The 16161-nt window shown below is 29.9% G+C and overlaps 1 protein-coding gene across 3 annotated transcripts in view; it reads left to right on the forward strand.

Annotated features, from left to right (window-relative positions):
- LOC124420560 (G protein alpha o subunit-like) overlaps positions 1-16161 on the forward strand; it is a 35535-nt gene that overhangs the window by 9145 nt on the left and 10229 nt on the right. For all 3 annotated transcript variants that reach the window (XM_046953834.1, XM_046953835.1, XM_046953836.1), the window contains exon 2: positions 589-1072. In XM_046953834.1, coding sequence (XP_046809790.1) covers positions 955-1072 — 118 coding nt within the window. In that variant the 5' untranslated portion in view covers positions 589-954. The remainder of the gene's footprint in view (positions 1-588; positions 1073-16161) is intronic.

Consider the following 16161-nt stretch of genomic DNA (forward strand, 5'->3'; position numbering starts at 1 on the left):
TAGAACAGAACTAGAACAGAACTAGAACAGAACTAGAACAGAACTAGAACAGAACTAGAACAGAACTAGAACAGAACTAGAACAGAACTAAAACAGAACTAAAACATATTTAGAACAGAACTAGAAAAGAACTAAAACAACTGTTTCTTTCGAAAAATTTTCTTCAATATGATGTTATGTGAAGTTCTTTAGAGAAACTCTATTGCCTACAGAAAGGACTCTTAAAAAAGAAAATATTTTCTTTTTAGAAAATTTAAATTAATTGTTAATTTTCCTTTCATTAAAACACTAATTGTTCTTTCTCGTTTTTTTATATAAAAAAAAAATAAACAAACTATAAAAACATACTTGTAAATAATAAACAATGAGTATTATCTATATAAATCACTAAAATAATTTATTTAATAAACAAACAATTGATGACGATCATCAACAGCATAAGTTACGATGATGAGTCACAATTGTTGTGACACCGAAACGAACTTTACTCTAGTTTACTAGAGTAGAAAAGGTTTTTGTTCCCCTAAATAAATTTAATAAAACAAATTTTTAATAAAAACATATTTTTTTTCTTCTCTTTTTTTACAGTATTTATTATAACAAAAACGAAACCCTTAAAAAACAAATTCATAAAATTAAATGAATAAAAGTGTCGATAACCCTCCTTTAAATATAGAACAGAGAAAAAAAATAAATAAATAAAAATCTTCATTTATAAAATAATAAATAAATACATACATATATCAAAAGGAAACTCCTTAAAACAATTCAAAACCAAAATACCCCTCCCACTTTTAAGTTTAAGACTAAAAAGAAAAAGTGTTTTGATTAAAAAATAAAACAACAGAAACGTTTTTTTATACAACTAATAACTCAAAGGTGAAATATTTAAAAACAACAATTTCAACAAGCCAACTACAACAACAACAACTAACAACAAGAAAAACATAAAAAATGGGTTGCACTACATCCGCTGAAGAACGCGCTGCCATACAACGTTCCAAGCAGATTGAGAAAAATCTCAAGGAGGATGGCATACAAGCGGCAAAGGATATTAAATTATTGCTATTGGGTAAGTTTGAAACATTTAAACATTTTTTTTTAAATTTAAAATTTTCATATTTAAACAAAAATCTTTAAAAATTTGAAAAATTCCCGTTTTATTTTATACAAATTTGACAAAACAGTTTTTGTTTGCAAACCCTTTCACTTTTATGAAAACATATCTAATCTGTCGTAATACTTGTTTAAAATTGTCACATTATTATAACATTTAAGTCGGATTTTTTTTGTTGTTGTTTCTAGTGTCATTTACTAGTACAATAAATTAACCTGTATAATTTTAACCCCATTGTTTTATTATTGTTTCTAAACCATCATCTGCAATAGTTAAAGTAATTTAACACTATAACCCCACTTTAGTTTTACATACAAACAACAACAATATGCAACAACGGTTAGCTGCTGCAACGGCATCGGCAACAGCACCCAGAACATTATAACAGCTAAATCACAATAAAATACTCTTGCTATATAAACAATGGTTACTAGGCATAATAGCTTAAGTCAAATTTAAGATTTACAAGAAAATCAAATTCAAGTTTTTAATAAAATTTATTTCACAAGATTTAAAGAATTTAACAGAAATTGAACGATTTTTCTGGAATTTGTTGACTTAGGTTATTTTAGTCTTTAACCACAGTTACTATAAAGCCATAAATGAATGACAACATCAACAATTGTGTGATGAAGTGTAAAAGCTCGTTAAATGACGAAGACTTTGTTAAATTGTATTGTTATTTAAAATCTAAATTTTTACTAAAAGAAAAACTACACTGTTTCCAAAAAGAATATATACAAATTCTACAGAGAAAGTGCCTTTAATTCTACAGTGAAAATCTCTAGAACTGTTTTTTATAGAAAATTTTTTAACGATATGAATAGATCGTTATGTAGTCAAGACTATAGATCAATCTATAGTTAAGACAATCGATCAGTCTATAGTCAAGACTACAGAGCAGCCTATATCCAAGTCTATAGTCAAGACTATAGAGCAGTCTATAGTTAATACTATAGAGCAGTCTATAGTCAAGACTATAGATCAGTCTATAGTCAATACTATAGAGCAGTCTAAAGTCAAGACTATAGAGCAGTCTATAGTCAAAACTATAGATCAGTCTATAGTCAAGACTATAGTCAAAACTATAGATCAGTCTATAGTCAAGACTATAGGTCAGTCTATAGTCAAGACTATAGATCAGTCTATAGTCAATAATATAGATCAGACTATATCCAAGAATATACATCAGTCTATAGTCAAGACTATAGAGCAGTCTATAGTCAAGACTATAGAGCAGCCTATAGTCAAGACTATAGAGAAGTCTATAGTCGAGACTATAGAGCAGTCTATAGCCAAGACTATAGGGCAGTCTATAGTCAAGACTATAGAGCAGTCTATAGTCAAGACTATAGAGCAGTCTATAGTCAAGACTATAGAGCAGTCTATAGTCAGGACTATAGATCAGTCTATAGTCAAGACTATAGAGCAGTCTATAGTCAGGACTATAGATCAGTCTATAGTCAAGACTATAGATCAGTCTATAGTCAAGACTATAGATCAGTCTATATTCAAGACTATAGATCAGCCTATAGTCAAGACTATAGATCAGTCTATAGTCAAGACTATAGATCAGTCTATAGTCAAGACTATAGATCAGTCTATAGTCAAGACTATAGATCAGTCTATAGTCAAGACTATAGATCAGTCTATAGTCAAGACTATAGATCAGTCTATAGTCAAGACTATAGATCAGTCTATAGTCAAGACTATAGATCAGTCTATAGTCAAGACTATAGATCAGTCTATAGTTAAGACTATAGATCAGTCTATAGTCAAGACTATAGATCAGTCTATAGTCAAGACAATAGATCAGTCTATAGTCAAGACTATAGAGCAATCTATAGTCTAGACTATAGAGCAGTCTATAGTCTAGACTATAGAGCAGTCTATAGTCAAGACTATAGATCAGTCTATAGTCAAGACTATAGATCAGTCTATAGTTAATACTATAGATCAGTCTATAGTCAAGACTATAGATCAGTCTATAGTTAAGACTATAGATCAGTCTATAGTTAAGACTATAGATCAGTCTATAGTCAAGACTATAGATCTGTCTATATTCATGACTATAGACCAGTCTATAGTCAAAACGATCAGTATACAGAACACTAGAGGTGAGTCTATGTTCAAAACCTAAATCACTTTTCAGTCAAGATTATAGTCTATAGGCAAGACTTAAACCACTATGGATTAGTCTATAGTCAAGACTTAGGTTATGGAAATTGTGTGTTGGTTCTTAACTTATCTATTGTTTGTTTAGTTTCACTGTTGCTTATGTTGTTTTATATATTTTGTTGTGTTCGTTTACTAGGGCTGCAATTTTAAATCATACTTTAACAATTGCATGCTAATCTTTCCTCTCTCCCTTAACACTAGTACTTGATGTTGATGACAGCGACAACGACAACAATGATGATGTTGATGATTGCTGTATTATTAGTGTGGTTGTGTCGACATAGTGCTGCATGTAAACAATACATGAACATATTTCAAACAGCAATGTGATCTACATATGCATGGATTTGTGTGAGTAATATTGTTGTTGTTGTTGCTGCTGCTGCAACTTTTTATAATTTAAATAAACCTAAAGGCATTGCTGTAGCGATATAACTGGCAACAAATGCAGCAGCAATAGCAACAAATATGAAAACTAAATCTATTTGCTATAGAACAGCACGACAAGATAAAAATCAACAATTATTTGAATTGCTTTTTTCTTTTTTTTGTCTGTGTATAAATATATTTTGTTAAAGTGGTAAAGCAACAACAATAACAATAGCAATAACACCAGTTATAATAGACATTCATTCAACATGCAATGGGAAAATTTTTCAAAAAATCTAGAGAAAAAATTTTTTCAAGTATTTTTTTGTGGAAAACACTTGCTGCTGCACTTATTACTAAACTGTAGACAGAGTATCAAGCAGAATTGAAAACTCTGTTAGACTGAAATGTTTTTGTTTGTGTTTATGACTGGTTTGGTTGGGAAAAAAAAATCCCCTCCTGTCAAGCCTTAAACAGCAGCAAGCAATATCAGGACAATAGATGTTGTCATTACAAAAAAGGGAAAACTTTGTTAACTTGTTGTTGATAAATTCTTGTATAAATGCTGACAATAAAAGCAACAATAACTTCCAGTGTCCATTTCCAAAAGATTCAATAAAAGACATAAATTTCAGTTAAAACTGTAAAGGACTTTGGAAAGTCCTGAAAATGTGTTTCCCCACCAAGAAACGTAACGTAAATATCATTTCGTCATCTGTATTATTATCGATTTACATAAAAGATAATGAATTTATCTAATTTTTAATATTTTCAATATATAATTTTATATATTTTTATCCTTAAACATAAACATTTAACCACAAAATTTAATTTAAATTTTATTTTCTCGAATATTTCTTTTTTTGTTTTATTGTGCAAAATGATTATTGTTTTCCATTTATATTTAGGACAAAAAATAAATTTGTCTTCTATAAATATACAAGCAAAAGAACAAAATAAATACACCATAAAAATATTGTCATTTTTTAGTCCTGAATTCATTCATTTTCATTTACATATTTAAACCACAATTTGTCGTTTTCTTTTTGCCAAAAAATGGTTGTAGTAGATGACGTCTTTACACTCGTTTACACTGAAACCTATTACAAACAAAGGTATTTTGTTTTTTGTTATTTTTTTTGCTATAAAGCAACATAAAAAGGAAATTGTCAAAAATTCTTCTCCTTGACTAAAAACAACACAAACGAAACCAACCTTGATTATTCATGTTCTACCACCTCCTCCTCAAAGTATCATAAAAATGTTACAATCATTATGGGGGGAAAAATAAAAATATGTGACACAAGTCGACTGTGATGTAATTAGTTAGTTGGCTGTGGATATATTACCAAAGTATTCGGAAACTATTATCACATGTATTTTCTTTACAAAAATGATACATGTTCTTGAGAAAACTAAAGAAAAAAATTTTTGTAATGTTTAAAGTTTCAAGTCGGTTTTATTTGCATACACGACATCGATTAGGAGGAGTTAGTTAATAGACATGCTACTAGAAATGTCAATACTATAGGTCAGTCTGCAGTTTAGACTATAGATCAGTCTATAGTCTAGACTATCGATCAGTCTACAGTCAAGACTATAGATCAGTCTATTGTCAAGACTCTAGATCAGTCTATACTCAATACTATAGATCAGTCTATAGTCAAGACTATAGATCTGTCTATTCTCAAGACTATAGATCAGTCTATAGTCAAGACTATAGATCAGTCTATAGTCAAGACTATAGATCAGTCTATAGTCAAGACTATCGATCAGTCTATAGTTAAGACTATCGATCAGTCTATGGTCAAGACTATAGATCAGTCTATAGTCAAGACTAAAGATCAGTCTATGGTCAAGACTATAGATCAGTCTATAGTCAAGACTAAAGATCAGTCAATAGTCTTGAGTATAGACTGATCTATAGTCAATACTATAGATCAGTCTATAGTCAATACTATAGATCAGTCTATTGTCAAGACTATAGATCAGTTTATAGTCAGGACTATAAATCAGTCTATAGTTAAGACTATAGATCAGTCTACAGTCAAGACTATCGATCAGTCTATAGTCAAGACTATAGATCAGTCTACAGTCAAGGCTATCGATCAGTCTATAGTCAAGACTATCGATCACTCTATAGTCAAGACTATAAATCAGTCTACAGTTACGACTATATTTAAGAGTATAGATCAGGCTATAGTCAAAATTATAGATCAGTATATATTATAGACTATAGATTTTGTCTATAGTCAAGACTATAGATTTTGTCTATAGTCAAGACTATAGATTTTGTCTATAGTCAAGACTATAGATTTTGTCTATAGTCAAGACTATATATTTTGTCTATAGTCAAGACTATAGATTTTGTCTATAGTCAAGACTATAGATTTTGTCTATAGTCAGAACTATAGTTTTTGTCTATAATCAGGACTATAGATTTTGTCTATAGTCAATACTATAGATTTTGTCTATAGTCAAGACTATAGATTTTGTCTATAGTCAAGACTATAGATTTTGTCTATAGTCAAGACTATAAATTTTGTCTATAGTCAAGACTATAAATCAGTCTATAGTCAAGACTATAGATCACTCTATAGTCAAGACTATAGATCAGTCTATGATCAAGACTACAGATCACTCTTTAGTCAAGATTATAGATCAGTCTATTATGAAGACTATAGATTTTGTCTATAGGCAAGACTATAGATCAGTCTATAATCAAGACTATAGATCAGTCTATAATCAAGACTATAGATCAGTCTATATTCAAGACTATAGATCAGTTTATAGTCGAGACTATAGATCAGTCTATAGTAAAGACTATAGATTAGTCTATAGTCGAGACTATAGATCAGTCTATAGTAAAGACTATAGATAAGTCTATAGTATAGACTATAGATCAGTCTATAGTAAAGACTATAGATCTGTCTATAGTCAAGATCAAGTCAAGAATAAATATAAGTCTATGGCCAAGACTATATGTCAGTCTTTAGTAAAAATTATGGGCAATACTATAGATAAGTCTGTAGTCAAGACTATAGATCAGTCTATAGTTAAGACTCTTGAACAGTCAAAACTTTAATATAAGTCTATAGTCGAGAGTATTGATCAGTCTATAGTCAGGAATATAGATAAGATATGGTCAAGACTATAGATTAATCTCTAGGCAAAACCTGTAGGGTATATTCACACATTTTATTTACGTATTTAATAAATGTGTTGTACGCATGTACACCTTAATGTAATTAAATTATTCCACAAAGGCCGAACAAACAATATACTTGTAGTAGTAATACAACAAATATTGGGTCAAGTTAGGCAGATTATATTCTTCATATTTATAAACTAAAGGATCCACCTGTTGTACATAAGATAACAACTACCATTATTAGAGCATAAAAAAATGAGAAAAGTTTTTTAATATATATACCAAAATCTAAGAAAAGGGACCATATCCCAGTCATAAATTTCTAAAAACAATTTTATAATCATTAAGACAAAATCCATTTGACTCACTAAAAGAGTTTAAATGACACTTATCAAAATTTTCAATATGTCTCAGACATTATAATTATTCCAAAACTTATGAAAGGTTTATCAATGAATTCATTAAATCCCAAATACTTTTTCCTGCTAATTATACATGTTTAAGTTAAGTTTAATGTTCAGCGTTTTAGGATAATATGTCATTAATATAAAACTAAGAAGCAACAACTTTTAGGTTTTAATTTTGGGTTTTCAAGCCTATTATATTACAAAATTATCTATTTGAAACCTAAGAATGAGAAAAATAAAATTTACATAAACTTAAGGAAAATTTACCAGAAGCTTCATATTTAAGTGCGAAAGCATATGCAATTAAAACCCTTCTGTTGCCAGCAAACACTACGCCAATATCTTCTTTTTTTTACACTATGAAACAGAATGATGAATGGGGTTGTACATAAATGGGTTGGTCGTCTGCCGGCATAGAGGTTGTTTGTGAAGCTTAATTTAAATGCCCTATAGTTATGAAGGCTAATAATTGTGTTATATTTTGGAGCAATTAAACTTAACATGTAGTTTGTTTTGTAGTCTTGGAACAAAGGACCTGTCCTTAGGTTTGACTATAGATTAGTATGTATTTTGTATATCAGTCATTAATAAATGTTATAGATAAGTCAGTCTGTGGTCAAGACTATTGATCAATCTATATTCAGGACTATAGATCAGTCTGTAGTCATGACTATAGATCAGTATGTAGTCAAAACTATAGATGTGTTGTCGGGACTATAGATCAGTTTATAGTCAAGACTATAGACCAGTCTATAGTCAAGACTATAGACCAGTCTATAGTCAAGACTATAGACCAGTCTATAGTCAAGACTATAGACCAGTCTATAGTCAAGACTATAGACCAGTCTATAGTCAAGACTATAGACCAGTCTATAGTCAAGACTATAGACCAGTCTATAGTCAAGACTATAGACCAGTCTATAGTCAAGACTATAGACCAGTCTATAGTCAAGACTATAGACCAGTCTATAGTCAAGACTATAGACCAGTCTATAGTCAAGACTATAGACCAGTCTATAGTCAAGACTATAGACCAGTCTATAGTCAAGACTATAGACCAGTCTATAGTCAAGACTATAGACCAGTCTATAGTCAAGACTATAGACCAGTCTATAGTCAAGACTATAGACCAGTCTATAGTCAAGACTATAGACCAGTCTATAGTCAAGACTATAGACCAGTCTATAGTCAAGACTATAGACCAGTCTATAGTCAAGACTATAGACCAGTCTATAGTCAAGACTATAGACCAGTCTATAGTCAAGACTATAGACCAGTCTATAGTCAAGACTATAGACCAGTCTATAGTCAAGACTATAGACCAGTCTATAGTCAAGACTATAGACCAGTCTATAGTCAAGACTATAGACCAGTCTATAGTCAAGACTATAGACCAGTCTATAGTCAAGACTATAGACCAGTCTATAGTCAAGACTATAGACCAGTCTATAGTCAAGACTATAGACCAGTCTATAGTCAAGACTATAGACCAGTCTATAGTCAAGACTATAGACCAGTCTATAGTCAAGACTATAGACCAGTCTATAGTCAAGACTATAGACCAGTCTATAGTCAAGACTATAGACCAGTCTATAGTCAAGACTATAGACCAGTCTATAGTCAAGACTATAGACCAGTCTATAGTCAAGACTATAGACCAGTCTATAGACCAGTCTAAAGTCAAGACTATAGACCAGTCTATAGTCAAGACTATAGACCAGTCTATAGTCAAGACTATAGACCAGTCTATAGTCAAGACTATAGACTAGTCTATAGTCAAGACTATAGACTAGTCTATAGTCAAGACTATAGACCAGTCTATAGTCAAGACTATAGACCAGTCTATAGTCAAGACTATAGACCAGTCTATAGTCAAGACTATAGACCAGTCTATAGTCAAGACTATAGACCAGTCTATAGTCAAGACTATAGACCAGTCTATAGTCAAGACTATAGACCAGTCTATAGTCAAGACTATAGACCAGTCTATAGTCAAGACTATAGACCAGTCTATAGTCAAGACTATAGACCAGTCTATAGTCAAGACTATAGACCAGTCTATAGTCAAGACTATAGAATAGTCTATAGTCAAGACTATAGACCAGTCTACAGTCAAGACTATAGACAAGTCTATAGTCAAGACTATATTTCAGTCTATAGTCAAGACTATAGACCAGTCTATAGTCAAGACTATATTTCAGTCTATAGTCAAGACTATAGACCAGTCTATAGTCAAGACTATATTTCAGTCTATAGTCAAGACTATAGATCAGTCTATAGTCAAGACTATAGATTAGTCTATAGTCAAGACTATAGATTAGTCTATAGTCAAGACTATAGATTAGTCTATAGTCAAGACTATAGATTAGTCTATAGTCAAGACTATAGATTAGTCTATAGTCAAGACTATAGATTAGTCTATAGTCAAGACTATAGACCAGTCTATAGTCAAGACTATAGATCAGCCTATAGTCAAGACTATAGATCAGTCTATAGTCAAGACTATAGACCAGTCTATAGTCAAGACTATAGATCAGTCTATAATCAAGACTAGATCAGTCTGTTGTCAAGACTATAGATAAGTCTATAGTCAAGACTATAGATCAGTCTATAGTCAAGACTATAGATCAGTCTATAGCCTTAAATGTAGATCAGTTAAGATTATAGATCACTATATGGTCAAGACTATAGATAAGTTTATAGTCAAAACTAAAGATCAATCTATAGTCTAAACTATAGATCAATATATAGTCAAAACTATAGATCAATATATATTCTAGACTTTAGATCAATCTTTAGTCAAGATTATATATGAGTCTGTAGCCAAGATTATACATCAGTCTATAGTCAAGACTATAGATCAGTCTATAGTCAAGACTATAGATCAGTCTATAGTCAAGACTATAGATCAGTCTATAGTCAAGACTAAAGATAGATTAGTCTATAGTCAAGACTATAGATCAGTCTATAGCCAAGACTATAGATCAGTCAAGATTATAGATCACTATATGGTCAAGAATATAGATAAGTCTATCAAGACTATAGATCAGTCTATAGTCAAGACTATAGTTCAGTCTATAGTCTAGACTATAGATCAGTCTATATTTTAGACTATGGCTATGACTATGACTGATCAGCCTGTAGGCCAGCTAAATAATCCAGATATTCAGCGTATACATTGGTCTAGAGTATGTATTGGATCTAAAATTCTAAACAAAAGGGGCCCTACTGCCCTTCAAACTGTAGGGTCTAACAACATATTGTGTAAATGCTCGGCACTTAAGGATAACTTTGGCTTGCCTTTGTATGTTTAACAAGTTGTTCTGTTGCTGTCAATACAGAAGGACCACGTAATGAAAACATATTTAAAAGCAAAAAAAAAACTGAAAAACATACATACTTTACCAAACAAATTTTTACAGTGGAACAAAAAATAATATATTAAACAAACAGCAAATAATATAAAATTATTTAAATTTCAAAAAACTGACTTTTATACGAATCTGCTCCATTGTGCTTTGTTACGCTATGTGTTTACCAATTTGTGTCTGACTTTTTTTCTTTCTCTATTTCCATAACAACTTTGTTTGCTGCTGTTGCTATTTTCCTTTGACCACTCTAGCATGTATAGCATGCAATGCAATTCTACCTTTTTTTCTTTCAATATAAGGCTGTGGTAGTGAACACCATTTTGTTTTTTTTATTTTGCCTTTTTTGGAAACGGAAACAATCTACAAGGCTTGCTTGTCTGTGCCTGACTAAACGAAAGAAAACAAATGGAGAAAAAGATAAAATAAAAACAAACACTTTTCAATATGCAACAAACGGAAGTCTTTTGGCCATTTTGAATAATTGTTTGCCAAGCTGGTTGGTCCGTTTCGTTTTTTAAACGTTGTTGTCTTCATTTGTTGCTACTAATTTAAATGATAAAGACAACAAACTGACAGTTGAGGTAAAACATACATGTACATACTCAACTAGTTTTAGTTATTTATTAACAAATTGTTGAATTTTGATTAAAGTTTAAAACTTAAAAGTTTCTTTTTGGTCTGAACTTAATTGACAAAAAAAAAAATATATGTAAAGGAAAGTTGCTTAAAACAGAGCAACTTCTTCTATAAATTAAGTTTCTATAGTAAAAAGTTGCTCTTTAGAAAAAAAGTTGCTCTTACAACTTTTCTTCAAAAAAAGTTGCTGCGTGAAAAGACAACTTTTCTCTCGAAAAAAGAACTGACAACTTTTCTTTAAAAAAAGTTGCTGTGTGAACAAACAACTTTTCTTTAGAAAAAAAGTTGCTCTGTGAACAGACAACTTTTCTTTAGAAAAAAAGTTGCTCTGTGAACAGACAACTTTTCTTTAGAAAAAAAGTTGCTCTGTGAACAGACAACTTTTCTTTAGAAAAAAAGTTGCTCTGTGAACAGACAACTTTTCTTTAGAAAAAAAGTTGCTCTGTGAACAGACAACTTTTCTTTAGAAAAAAAGTGGCTCTGTTAACAGACAACTTTTCTTTAGAAAAAAAGTTGCTCTGTTAACAGACAACTTTTCTTTAGAAAAAAAGTTGCTCTGTTAACAGACAACTTTTCTTTAGAAAAACAAGTTGCTCTGTGAACAGACAACTTTTCTTTAGAAAAACAAGTTGCTCTGTGAACAGACAACTTTTCTTTAGAAAAACAAGTTGCTCTGTGAACAGACAACTTTTCTTTAGAAAAACAAGTTGCTCTGTTAACAGACAACTTTTCTTTAGAAAAAAGTAGCTCTATTCTCTTTCGCACAATTTTTTTTAAAAAAGAAATAGTTTTTTAAAACAGAAACAGAAACAACTTTTCTTTAGAAAAACAAGTTGCTCTGTTAACAGACAACTTTTCTTTAGAAAAAAGTAGCTCTATTCTCTTTCGGACAATTTTTTTAAAAAAGAAACAGTTTCTCTCCTCAGACAACTATCAACTTTTTATTTACAATGACATTCGTTTTATGAAATCGTTTATAGAAAAGAGAAGATAAAGTTGCCCTGTTTTAGAGAACTTTTCTATAGAAAAAGTAGATCTTTTTAGACAATATTTCTATAGAAAAAAATTGCTGTATTAAGTTTCGGACAACTATAGACACAAATTGTCTATAGATAAAGTTGTTCTGTTCTGTTACGGACAACTTTTTAAAAGGTTTTTCAATGGCCTTCGTCTTATATTCATCCAATTTTTTTTTTGTTTATTTTGCTTTTTTACAAAAGTATTGAAATTTTCCAAATATTTACAAATGAACTCAAACTGTTTGTTCCCATGAGTTTGCAGAATTTCCTTTTATTTGTTTTATATATTTCGAATACTCTTCTAATTTCCATACAATATAGATAACCTTTTGGCCATTATTTCACTCATCCAAAACATAAAAAAAGGTTATACATGGCATTTATATAACAATACAGTAGGGGTATTCCCTTCATCGAACAAGGGAGATTTTACAAAAAGTAAATGAAACCATAAACATAGTAATAAAACAATATAAACTTTATATAGAATTACATTCACTTTAATATAAATTGTTGTTAAATAAAACTGAATACCCCTACTAATATCAAGAACATTTCTTACTTTTTCTATGTTTGTAATTGAAACTGCATTCGTAAATAAAAAAAAAAACGAAAATATCATCCAGATCTTAATTAAGTTTAAACATGGAAGTAATTAGTCAAACAAACTGTCAATAGTTGCTGCAACCAACTACAACCGACAACACAAATTATGAATGGAATCCATAGAATATGGGGAACTATCGTACATGGAACTCGAGTAAAATGTAAATAAAATATGAATACAGTGATTGTCATTTCGTCGTTTGTATAGAAATATTCAAGTTTGTAGTTTATTTTTTTTTCTTTGTTTAGTTTAATAACGTGATAAAAGATTAAAAGGTTAACAAGCAATTTAATGGAATTTTATTCTGAAGCATCTTCTTTCTACTCACACTCACTCACGTTCAAGTTTTCTTAATGACTTTTCTTTATATTATAGGTTCGTTTTATTTTTTACATATGTATGATGATGAACATCATCATCATCATTGTCTTCTTGACATGTTCACATGTAGAGTGACTTTAAATTATAAATATGACAGTTTTTTCTTCTTCTTTAATAAAGACAGTGAAAGAAATGGCAGCAATCAATATTTTTTACTCAACAATTGACAGCAAATTAAGGCATGTCTTTTATATTTTATAATTGATGTCTGAATGCATTGAAATTGAAGTAATTTTTTTAAATGGTTTCCTTACTGCATATTCATAAGTATAATGAAATATTTGATTGAAAGTGTGAAAGAGATAGAAATTGTCTTAAAGTTGGCTAAATTATTTGGAAGTTGTCTAAAACTTATCTACTGTTTCTAAAGAAAAAATATTTCAAAACAGTCTAAACTTTAATTCAGTCTCTAGTTAAGACTAAAGATCAGACTACAGTCAATACTATGCATTAGTCTAAAGTCAAGACTATAAATTAGTCTATAGTCAAAACTATAGATTAGTCTATAGTCCAAACTATATATTAGACTATAGACTAGACTATAGATTATTCTCTAGTCAAAACTACAGATCAGTCTATAGTCAAAACTAATTGCCAGTCTTTAGTTAAGACTAAAGATCAGTCTATAGTAAAAACTAATGATCAGTCTTTAGTTTAGACTAAAGATCAGTCTTTAGTCAAAAGTAAAGGTCACTCTTTAATCAATGCTAAAGATCAGTCTACAGTAGAGAATAAAGATCAGTATATAGTCAAGACTATAGATCGTTCCTTAGTTAAGATTTTTGATCAGTATATAGTTAAGACTAAACATCAGTCTATAGTCAAGACTATAGCTCATTTCAAAGTAAAGACTACAGATTAGTTTATAGTCAAGACTTTAGATCAATATATGGTCAAGACTCATTCTATAGTCATGACTATAGATTAGTGTATTGTCAAGGCTATAGCTCAGTCTATAGTCAAGACTATAGCTCAGTCTATAGTCAAGACTATAGCTCAGTCTATAGTCAAGACTATAGCTCAGTCTATAGTCAAGACTATAGCTCAGTTTATAGTCAAGACTATAGCTCAGTCTATAGTCAAGACTATAGCTCAGTCTATAGTCAAGACTGTAGGTCAGACTATAGTCAAGACTATTGATCAGTCTATAGTCAAAACTATAGATCATTCTTTAGTCAAGACTATAGATCAGTCTTTAGTGAAGACTATAGATCAGTCTATAGTCAAGACTATAGATCAGTCTATAGTCAAGACTATAGATCAGTCTATAGTCAAGACTATAGATCAGTCTATAGTCAAGGCTATAGATCAGTCTATAGTCAAGACTTTAGATCATAGTCAATACTATAGATCAGTCTATAGTCAAGACTGTAGATCAGTCTATAGTCAAGACTATAGATCAGTCTATAGTCAAGACTATAGATCAGTCTATACCTGGCAATACTATAGATCAGTCTATACCTGGCAATACTATAGATCATTTTATAGTTGATCAGTTTCTAGTCAAGACTATAATTCAATTTATAATCATGATTGTCACAGTTCAACAGAAACTGACCGATTTAATAAAACCAAATACCTAATGTAGCATCTAAATGTTCTTAATTTTAATTAAATTATGTTAAACTAAAAACAGCGAATAAATAATAGCCAACCACTTGACTTTATAAAACAAATTCAATTGAATTCGATTTATACACACAAAAAATTTAAATAATTTTGTTACGTTTGAATTAATTGACTTTGATGTCAATTTTCTTAAAAACTTGTTAATTTATCATATCATATGATGACATGTGTTATAGCCAATATATGTATAAAGAAATGTTATCAAATTAGATTGTTTATCTATTGATGCGAAGGCAACTTTTGTGTAGTACTGTATTATAGTAGATAACAAAAATATTAATTTCATTTAATTATGTTTACGGACTATAGTTGATGATAAATATTTAATGACGCAATTATTTCTATGACAACAAGTAAAAACTTAATATTATCCTGAATTATAGAAAAAAAGGTAACATAATAAATTCTAACTTGTATTATTATTATCTTATAAAGTAAATTTAAGTATCAAAAAAGGAAGAAAAAAGGAAGAAAAAAACTACTTTAATTTTGGTTTTTCTCATAAAATCATGTTTAAAGGTTTAATTTTAATAAATTATTCAAAGATTAACATGTGGCCAAACATTACTTTATGCAAAGAAAGTTATATAAAAATAAAAAAAAAAGTTCACTGACCTTCTTTTCTGCTCCTAAACTTTTATAATTTTTGTTGTTTTTTTAATTTTGGATATATAATTAACAAAAGAATAAAGTCACAACAGGGACAACTAACTTCTAACAAATTTCTTAAACACGCACTATACCACTAAATGTCCTTTAGCTGATGTATAAGAATGTTCTTATTTATAGCTTTAAATGTATGTGTTGAAAGTTTTTTATTATGTTTATGAAAGTTTTGGTTGTTGCCCAAATAAAAAAAAAACTTAACTAAAATAAAATATTTTTTTATGACAGTTGTTATTTGTTATTTATTTAAGAATATAAAGGATTTCTATATAATAAGCAACACCTTAAAATATTTGTAACTGTAACTAACAACATAAGCAACATATGGTTCTAAATATACAAGACTATAGACAGGTCATTAGTCCAGAATATAGACAGTTGCATAGTCTAGACTACAGACAGGTCATTAGTCCAGACTATAGATTGTTCTATAATCCAGACCATAGACTGTTCTATAGTCCAGACCATAGACTGTTCTATAGTCCAGACCATAGACTGTTCTATAGTCCAGACATTAGACTGTTCTTTAGTCCAGACTATAGACTATTCTATAGTCCAGACTATAGACTATTCTATAGTCCAGACTATAGACTATTCTATAGTCCAGACTATAGACTATTCTATAGTCCA

This window comes from Lucilia cuprina, chromosome 6, assembly GCF_022045245.1.
Source record: "Lucilia cuprina isolate Lc7/37 chromosome 6, ASM2204524v1, whole genome shotgun sequence".
Lineage (NCBI taxonomy): Eukaryota > Metazoa > Arthropoda > Insecta > Diptera > Calliphoridae > Lucilia > Lucilia cuprina.